This window comes from Theobroma cacao, chromosome 8 (assembly GCF_000208745.1).
Source record: "Theobroma cacao cultivar B97-61/B2 chromosome 8, Criollo_cocoa_genome_V2, whole genome shotgun sequence".
Lineage (NCBI taxonomy): Eukaryota > Viridiplantae > Streptophyta > Magnoliopsida > Malvales > Malvaceae > Theobroma > Theobroma cacao.
The window spans coordinates 10,531,552-10,540,749 of NC_030857.1; the positions used below are offsets into that span (position 1 = coordinate 10,531,552).

At 31.8% G+C, this 9,198-nt stretch overlaps 1 protein-coding gene across 1 annotated transcript; it reads left to right on the plus strand.

The window, feature by feature from the left end:
• On the plus strand, positions 6,847 to 7,951 carry LOC18592592 (vacuolar iron transporter homolog 4). The gene has a single exon (XM_007019405.2). It carries the CDS (start codon positions 7,029 to 7,031, stop codon positions 7,710 to 7,712), a length of 684 nt encoding a protein of 227 aa, XP_007019467.2. The 5' UTR covers positions 6,847 to 7,028; the 3' UTR covers positions 7,713 to 7,951.

A 9,198-nucleotide genomic window follows, 5' to 3' on the forward strand; every position in this document is an offset into this window, starting at 1 on the left:
AGGACGGCTAATTTGGTGGCTCATGAGATTGCAAAGAAAATTCAAGAGCTGGGTATGACTTAAATTGTTTGGAGGGAAATATCCACTATACATGTGTCAATTCAAGCTGTAATTAGGGGTGACATTGTCAACATATGAAGATAATTATTGATATTAATTTGGCGTGGTTAATGAGTACTCTTTTTCCTACTAATGGGTTTTATCCCACTGCGTTTCCCCATAAGTAGGTTTTAACGAGGCTCATACTAAGCCATAGGTCCTTTACAATGTGAGAGGTCTTGGTTAGTTAAATTGGTTTACTCATATTGTAATTTTGATACTTCATGATGGAATGAAATTATCCCTTTCAAAAAAAAATAATAATTAATTTTTTTTCTAAATCCAAGATTTGCTGGTGGAGTACTTAGATCAAATTCAACACAACTTTGTTTAGAACGTTTTTGAGTACCATCAGTAGTAAAATTATGTTATTGTTGCCCAGAGTCTTATGAGATAATTTTTTGTATTTTAAAATATCTTTTCATGACTTATTTACCCAAAAACCTGTTAACAATTACTACACATTTCTCATTAAAGTAAACAAAAATATTAAATTAAATAAAATATGATCTTGCATAGTAAACTATCATGTTCAACAACTAACAATTTGACAAATTTCTATTCATTAATCAAAAGTATCCACAAACCAAATGACATTAAAGTACAAAAATCAAATAATCAAACAATATATCTATAAAATAAGTAAAAAAAAAAGAAAAACTCATAATTTTAAGATATTATTTACATGCAATACTATTTTTTATTAGCTAGATTCTGTTTGCGTCCCAAACTATCAAATTAATAAAAAATTATTTAGACATGAAGTATTTAAAAACTTAATTTGGATTGAAAATTACTTACAATTGAAGCCTAGATAAGTTGTTTTGAAAGAGTGAAAAACACAGCCAAGGATCGAGAAAAGAAAGCGTCACTGCAAGTTTCAAAAATAAGATTTCAATTTTTGGACAAAAAGAGTAGTTTAGGTTTTAACTTTTTTAATAAAGTCTTAAATTATAAAAAGAAATTTTTTTATTTTTCCATGTAGTATTTAAATATTAATATATAAATTACTTTTTGATAAATTTACTTTAACTTGGAATCTTTGACCTACTCTCTACAAAATTGTAAAATAATTAATGGGTTCATAAATATATTAACTACATAAAACTCTAAATAAGTAGTATAACAACTAAAATTTTTTGGTAAGTGAGTGGTGTCATGTGACACCACTTCTTTCCAGGTAGGTCCCCCTACCTATAATATGAGTTTTGGATTGACTTTTGACAAATTATTGCATTCAAATGAGATTTATTTTGCGTGACTTAAAGCCTTGAATTGCTTAATGTCTTTAGGGTTCGTCACACATCCAAAAATTCAACTAAGTTTTGTGAGAAGCAAGTGGTACTAAAAATTCAATTAAGTTTTGTGATAAGCAAGTGGTAACATTATTTACATTGTCCATCAACCTAGCATTGTCCAGCTTTTCTGTAGAGTTGCAAAGGGTTTTTGAAATCAAGATGAAGGAAAAAAGGAAAGCTTTTTTAAATACAAATTATTGGAGATGGATCGATACGGGGAGAAGAGGATTGAAAGGCAGACGGAAGAGTTCTCAAAGGAATTTAATAACTATTTTTGTTAATAATATTCCCTGAAAAGTCCATTGGATATGGTTAGTAATGATATGCTAGAAGTTTGGAAAGGTGTAAGATGTTTTCATTCCATAAAAGAGAAGTAAAAGTGGTAGAGAGATTGTTTTGTCAAGTTTGTTTCAATGGTAGAAGTTAGAAGGGTGGTTTGGTATCTAAATGGAGTAAGGCTTTTTGATCATAAGATTGGTGTCAATATTTCTTGATTTGATATCAAAAAATTGATCTAGAAGAGAGAACTACACAATAAAAGGAAAAAAAGCCTTAATCATTCATTGAATGATGAACATGTTAAACAATTCCATAAAAATGCAAAAGAAAAAGTTCAATAGGATGGAAAAAAAATGAAAAGTTATCTACTATGCCCTTAACTTAAAGCCTATGCCTAAATGCTATGTATAGACTCTTACAACCATGACATATTTGTTTACTTGAACATAATTTCATTTCTTTTTAAAAGAATTAAAAGAAATGAGAATGGTAATTACACAAAGGAAGAAAGTCTTTTTCATGATGTATAACTCAATGGAAATTTTAAAACTTTTCCATCAAGTAAGATCAACTTTGGTTGTTTAATATAGATAAACCTCATTATTGATAGAAGTTTGTTATACCTTTAAGCCTTTGATATCAAAATCACTATTTCAGCAAGGATATGAAGACCTTCGTCTTATAAACTCAACTTGTCTAAGTGCGCCCAGCCTATAATGGTGATTCACACGAACTTCAAGTGCAACAATAGTAGGAGTGGTTTGGAGTTTGTTTACACTACCAAGCCTAGTGCTAGCTAGGATGAGGATCACTCATACTTTCTCACTTCCCATGTGAATGCCGAACCAACCAGCAAAGTAAAGGAGGAAGAAGGTGTGTTGACTTTTAGGGTCAAGGCCAAAAACTGACACCCAAGTTAAGGGCAACAAGTTTGCCAAGATCCAGGGCTTAAGAAGGTTAATCGATTTCTCTCCTCACTCTCTTAGGGTTTTGGCTTTCTCAAGTAGTGCATAAGTGCCTTTAGTTTGCAGCATAACCATCTTGTTTATAGGCAAACACATTAATCCTAACCCTAGTAAGGATTTGTTAAATTGCTTATGACAAAATTGAACTATTTCAATTAAGTCCTTAGAAGTCAATACCTCTTCAATTACCTCCAAATTAATCCACAACTTTACATTCTTACTTATAATCCTTTAATGTGTGTGACCTATTAGATTCTTAATATGTTGAAAATAAATATAAACTACAATTCAAAACCATTAAGGATTAGATGAATCAAACAATTTGCATTCATCATCAAGTCCCTATTTGATTAGTTTATATTTATAATTCAAAATTGATATCTGGTAATGTGTTATGATTATCCAAATATTATGAAAAGTTAAAGAGATTTGACTTAATCATTCAATACTTAGTCTTTCAGTGTAATTCAATCCTTTATCATTAAATATCTTGAGAAGACATAGAGCATGGTGTAGTTTTTACTCTATATTGTTTTTATAGTATGATGCATTGTCTACTCTATAATTGTCTTTATGATTTTAATTCTTGAAGCTTGTTCTTAACTCTTCAATGAAATTTAAAAACTTATTTTCTGAATCTTCATTCTACCTTGGTTAAGGATTTTCTTGAGTTAAGACATGCCAAAAGCAATGGGATATCTCCTGTGAAAACACTAAGGGTGATGCATTATTTATTGATTATTCATCTATCTTCATGTGGTTCATGCTATACCCAATGTATACCTTATTTTACATCCTTGGTTAGGACTATTTAAGGTAATAGCAAAGCATAGCAATCCTCACATAAGATAACTTGATAACCTCAAGCCTAAGGATCGCTTACACAAGTGACATATGATAATATTTTCATAGACACTTAGGTGAGACGCAAAATAGAATTCTCATGGTGGGTCACATTCAATGAACTTGTTTTTGGAACAAGCATCCACATGTTAGTTTCAAGTATCTTTACATTTTAACTTTATGAAATCGATTGCTTACTTCACAAGTAAGAAACACAACAGATTCTCTTCTTGGGCTTATATCAATGCCCTGTCTTAAAGTATCAACTAGAAACTATTTAGGAGTAATGCTTGGATGTAATGAGGATTTCATAATTATAAGACATTATAATTCTCATACAAAGATATGTTTTTTTGAATTGTAAAAGATTTTGTGTTAAGAAGTGCAAATACAAACATGTAAGCTCCATAACCATCAATATAGAGAAGACAAGAAAATCACTATAGATGCTTAGAAAAAATCATCAATAGCAGAACACATAAGCTAGGCAAAGAAAAGCATAGTCAAAGTAAACAACAAATGAACTGCTACAACTCAACATATAAAGACAAACAGAAGTGAAATAACTCAAAAGGGCAAAGAAGTAGGATCAAAATAGAGCACTGATTAGCAGAAGACATGAAAAAGATCATCAGAACAATTGACACCCATCTTAGCCAATCGATCAACAAGATTATTGGTAGATATTGGGATCTTAACAATAGACCAATCTTGTAATCTTTTCTTTATGCTGTTAATAAGGTTCATGGTATTCACTCCATGGAATTTATCTTATAGCAATTACCATATAAAAATGTGTAAACTTATATATAAAGAAAAGCTTTTATTATTGCAATGCATAAAATCAACATCAATGTTTTCTAGAAAACATGTCGATTGATTTGTAGGACACACATCGACTTTATGAATGTCCCACTTGCACTAAAGCTAATCAATATTTTATATTTATTTTCAATTGTCAAGTCGAGTTTGTTTTGTTAAATAGTAAACTATATATTACTTATATAACAATAATTCACAAGCTTATAAAGAAAAAGTAATTGATGTGAGGTTGAAAAAGAGATTTGTCTATCCAATATAATGAGAGTGTCTAAACTGTAAACTATAGGTTTTATAAACTTTATTGTAAAATAGATAAAGATCTCAAACATTTAAAAACCAAACTCCTGATGACCATTAAGAAATGAAAATGTGAGAGCAATTATCAATGTCCAATTATCATCCTATCGCATTAAAGAGACTTTTTTATACGGACTAGACTGATTGAAGATCACATTTCCTATAGACACTCAAAAAATTGTAAATAGTTTATTTTGGTCACTACTTTTTAAAAATTGTTTTACAATGTAGTACTATATAAAGAATGATGAGAACAACTAGAACAAGTGAAGCTCTACTTCACGTATAACAACTAGAGCAAATGAAACACTACTTCACGCATAACAATTAGAGCAAGTGGAGTACTACTTCATGCGAAACAACTAATACAAGTGGAACAACTACTTTGCATAGAATAACCACTTCTCATAGATAGCAGTGAAAGCAACTTGAAATAAGTGATAGAATTAAAATGTTATTTTCATCTTGAGATGTTTCGAAGAGTTTGGCTAGGTGGCTCAGATGTGGAAATAGTTAAAAGGTCTTTCTCTTAACGTTTTCTTGAAGTACATGTGTTTTCTCTTGTTACCTTGCTCTCTTACTTGTTCGCATACAAGAGAAGAAGGTGTATATGAACAGGTACAAGAAAGCAAGGTAAGAAGAGGAAACACTTGTACTTCAAGAAAAGGTTAAGAGGAAAACCTCTTAACTACCACCATATTTAAGCCACGAAACCAAACTTTTTGGTACATTCTAAGGTGAAAGTGACTCGTAAACTCTACCACTTATTCCAGGTTATTTTCACTACTATATGTGTGAAGTGGTTATCTTATGCGAAGTAGTTGTTCCACTTGTATTAGTTGTTTTACAAGTAGTGCTCTATTTGCTCTAGTTGTTCTGTGTAAAGTAGTGTTCCGCTTGCTTTAATTGATCCACGTAAAGTAGTGCTTCACTTGCTCTAATTGATCTAGTGAAGTAGACCTTCATTTGTTGTAGTTGTTCTCATCATTCTCTATATAGTACTATGTTGTAAAGCAATTTTTAAAAAGTAGTGACCAAAATAAACTATCTATAAAAATAAAAAATCAATGAAAGAGAAAACACAAATATATATATATATATATATAACCGAAGAAATTGAAAGATTTGAAACGCTTTGTACTTTTCTTCTTTTGTCTTGTTCAATATCATGCTTTAGACATGAACTTGTGTTCCGGTGTAACTGCCTTGAAGTACATTCCTTTTGGGATAAGCATTATTGCAAATTTCATTATCTCCTCAACTTATTGACACATATAGACTACCGACCAGAACCTCAAATTTTGTACTTCTATGCTTTCAGTTTTTCTTTTGTATATATCCATTTACTTCTTTAGATCTTTTATAACTCTTTCCCGTTTCCTTTTTGGCTTTTCAAACAATTTGAAGCTTTAACAATTTTGAACGGGAGCAACATCCCATGTAGAATTTGGTTGCAAAGTGGAGTAACAATCAGTACATTTTTACCAAATACCAGTTGTGGTGGCCGTACAAAATATGAAGAGTCGAGTCTCGGTTCATTGTAGAAGTGATTCACAGGGCGGCAAAGCTTGCTTTTCTTGGTCAAAAATCAGCTTGATTCGGCTTCTTTAAAGATTTTCCAAGACCTGCATGGAGATAAAGTAATGGGGTGAGCAGGAATTGAATAGTGTGGTTACTGTACATAGTTGATATCAAATCATGACACCCCCCGCAAATTAAGACCTGCCATACAACAAACGTTTCTTCTTTTCCATAAAGTTTATGACGTTGAATTTTTTATCATCTTAATTCTTAATTATCTACTCTAGGTTCGTTTTGTTGTTCTTTAACAGTCATTGATATATCACCTTTGTTTATTTATTTTTCTATGCTAGAATGGTACTGGTATCAGGTCAGGCAGTCTTTTTTATTTTTGGAAAAGCAATCAGGTAGTCTCTTTGAAAACGAGGAAATTTTCTTCTCTTTTTCTTCTTCATGCTTCTTAAATTTTCCTTAAAGAAAATAATCCCTTATTTGATGCATATAAAGGATTTCAAGAGATGTGAGGTTGATGAATATATATATGTATATGTGTATATATAATATTTAGCCACACAGGAGGATTTCTTATTTCTTTTAATATTCAAATGTGTAAACCACTAAGCGAAGTAAGGCTTCTTTAGCCAGATAACGAAATTTCGAACTTAGGCACACCATCTAAGAAAAATTTTATTTCTAGGGTATATAGACAGCTATTCATTATTTTTTCCTTGTGAAATATTATACTTCTTCCATATCAATGAGTGCTTATACCCCACATTTGGCTCCATCACACTGAACTTCTCCCTCAATAAATACCCTTCTAGGAGGCGTGTGTCCTCCACAATTCTCCATCTTTCCTTCATTAATTGCCTTCATTTTCTTCACCATTCTCATTCCTTTTCTCATGGAGACCACCAACGGAACATCTTTCAATAACCAAAAGTTCACTATTCCGGTGGTGAATGATGTTGAGCAACAAACAAGCATGGAACTTGAAGCAAAAGACGACTTCAATTACTCAAAACGATCACAATGGCTACGAGCTGCAGTCCTAGGCGCCAACGATGGACTTGTCTCCACTGCATCACTGATGATGGGTGTTGGTGCAGTAAAACAAGACATTAAGGCCATGATACTAACCGGTTTTGCCGGTCTGGTAGCTGGGGCTTGCAGCATGGCCATAGGTGAGTTTGTTTCTGTGTATTCACAGTTAGATATTGAGCTGGCGCAGATGAAAAGGGACAAGCAAAGAGGTGAAAATAGAGAAACAGAAGCAGAAGAAGATGGAAAAGAAGGAGAAAAGGAGTCGTTACCAAACCCTTTGCAAGCAGCTGCAGCCTCGGCTCTTTCATTTTCAGTGGGGGCAATGGTGCCATTGCTAGCTGCATCTTTTATAAGGGAGTATAAGGTGAGGCTAGGTGTAGTGATTGGAGCAGTGACCTTGGCTTTGTTGGTGTTCGGATGGTTGGGGGCTGTGTTAGGGAAGGCTCCAACGGTGAGGTCTGCAGTTAGGGTGTTGGTTGGCGGGTGGCTGGCTATGGCTATCACCTTCGGCTTAACCAAGTTGATTGGATCAAGTGGGCTTTGAGCATCCTCTTTCCATGCCTTTAGGCTAATGTGAGTCACGGAACTGTTACCATGTTGCTTTTGTCTGATATATTTTCCTACGTTGATATTTCCCAGGACGCAATATATGCATGGGAAGATGGGTTACTCTATATATTGACAATATATTCAGAAAGGGTACTTAAGTAGAATTGTTCATGTAATATCTAAGTATCTCCATTTAACTTAAATAAGTATATAAATAACTTCCTTATAAGATGATGATTTTGTGTAAATTTTAGATTAAACAAATTCCAATCCAGCTAAGTTGTGGTTCCTTTCAATCTTTTTTTCAGTTTTTTTCTTTTATATATAGGTATATAATTTTAAACTATACAAAAGAGGTAATTCTTTTCATCTCAAGATTCAAATGAATTTTCAAGTTTGAACACCATTTCTTTGTAATTCAAGTGATGAAATTGCAAGTTAAACATAAAGTTCTAAAAATTATTTAATTTGAATCTAAAAAATTAAAAAAGTTTGGTCAAGTAGATCGGTCTTTAATTAGGAATAAAAAAGGAAAAGTAAGTTGTCTGAAAGACGCACGAACTCGCAAGAGACAAGCTAGAAAAGGGGGAGGCGAGGCTTTTTCTGGGTGGATTCTTACACAAGCTCTATCAGTTCAGCTGCTTTTATAATGATGAAGATAATTTAGGTTCATTTATTTGCCATGCATTTTTCTGTCGTTTTCAATGTTGCGAGATAACATCAATTGCAGTTTATTAACCTTGCCTTTATTATAACAATGTCTATATGGTGAGAAATTGCAATTTTTTTAATTTAACAATTAAACAGATTATATGTATTTTTGTCACTTGTCGTCATAAAACTTGTTTTCGAATAAATTTTTTAATTTAACAATTATACATATTATACATATTTTGATTACTTTTTACTTACGGTTTTTTATAATGTCATTGTAAAAACTTGCTATGTGTCATCATAATAAAAAATTAAAAATTTATTTGGTTAATATTTTCATTTTTTAGTTACTTTTTGTTTTTTGCATCTCATTATTTTTCTTTAAATATTTCTTTGGTCCTTTTAATTTATTGTATATATATATATATATATATATATATAATAAACTNATATATATATATATATATATATATATAAAAACTTAACCCCATCAGAGCTTGAAGAATTCGAACGAGCTCTTGTAATTTACTATCGGCAATAGTTTGAGATATATAATTTACTTCCGTGAGAGATGGAAGTTGGACCATTCGCTTTTTGCACGTCACAGGATTAATTAGAGATCTCTGAAAAGAAGAAGAAAAAAGTTAATAGTAGATGGATGGTAAGTGTCGGGTCGTTCACCTAGCTGGCATAAAAGTAAGCATGTTTCTAAAGAAAGAGTGCACTAAGAAATGAAAGATCAAGATTCAAGAATCAATAATGTCTCCTTAATATAACGAAGGATATCATGACAATATGAAGCAGAATTGAATAATATGCAGTCAAGC

Excerpts from the sequence above, each read along its gene's own strand:
- LOC18592592 (XM_007019405.2), top strand. The coding sequence starts at position 7,029 with ATGGAGACCACCAACGGAACATCTTTCAATAACCAAAAGTTCACTATT.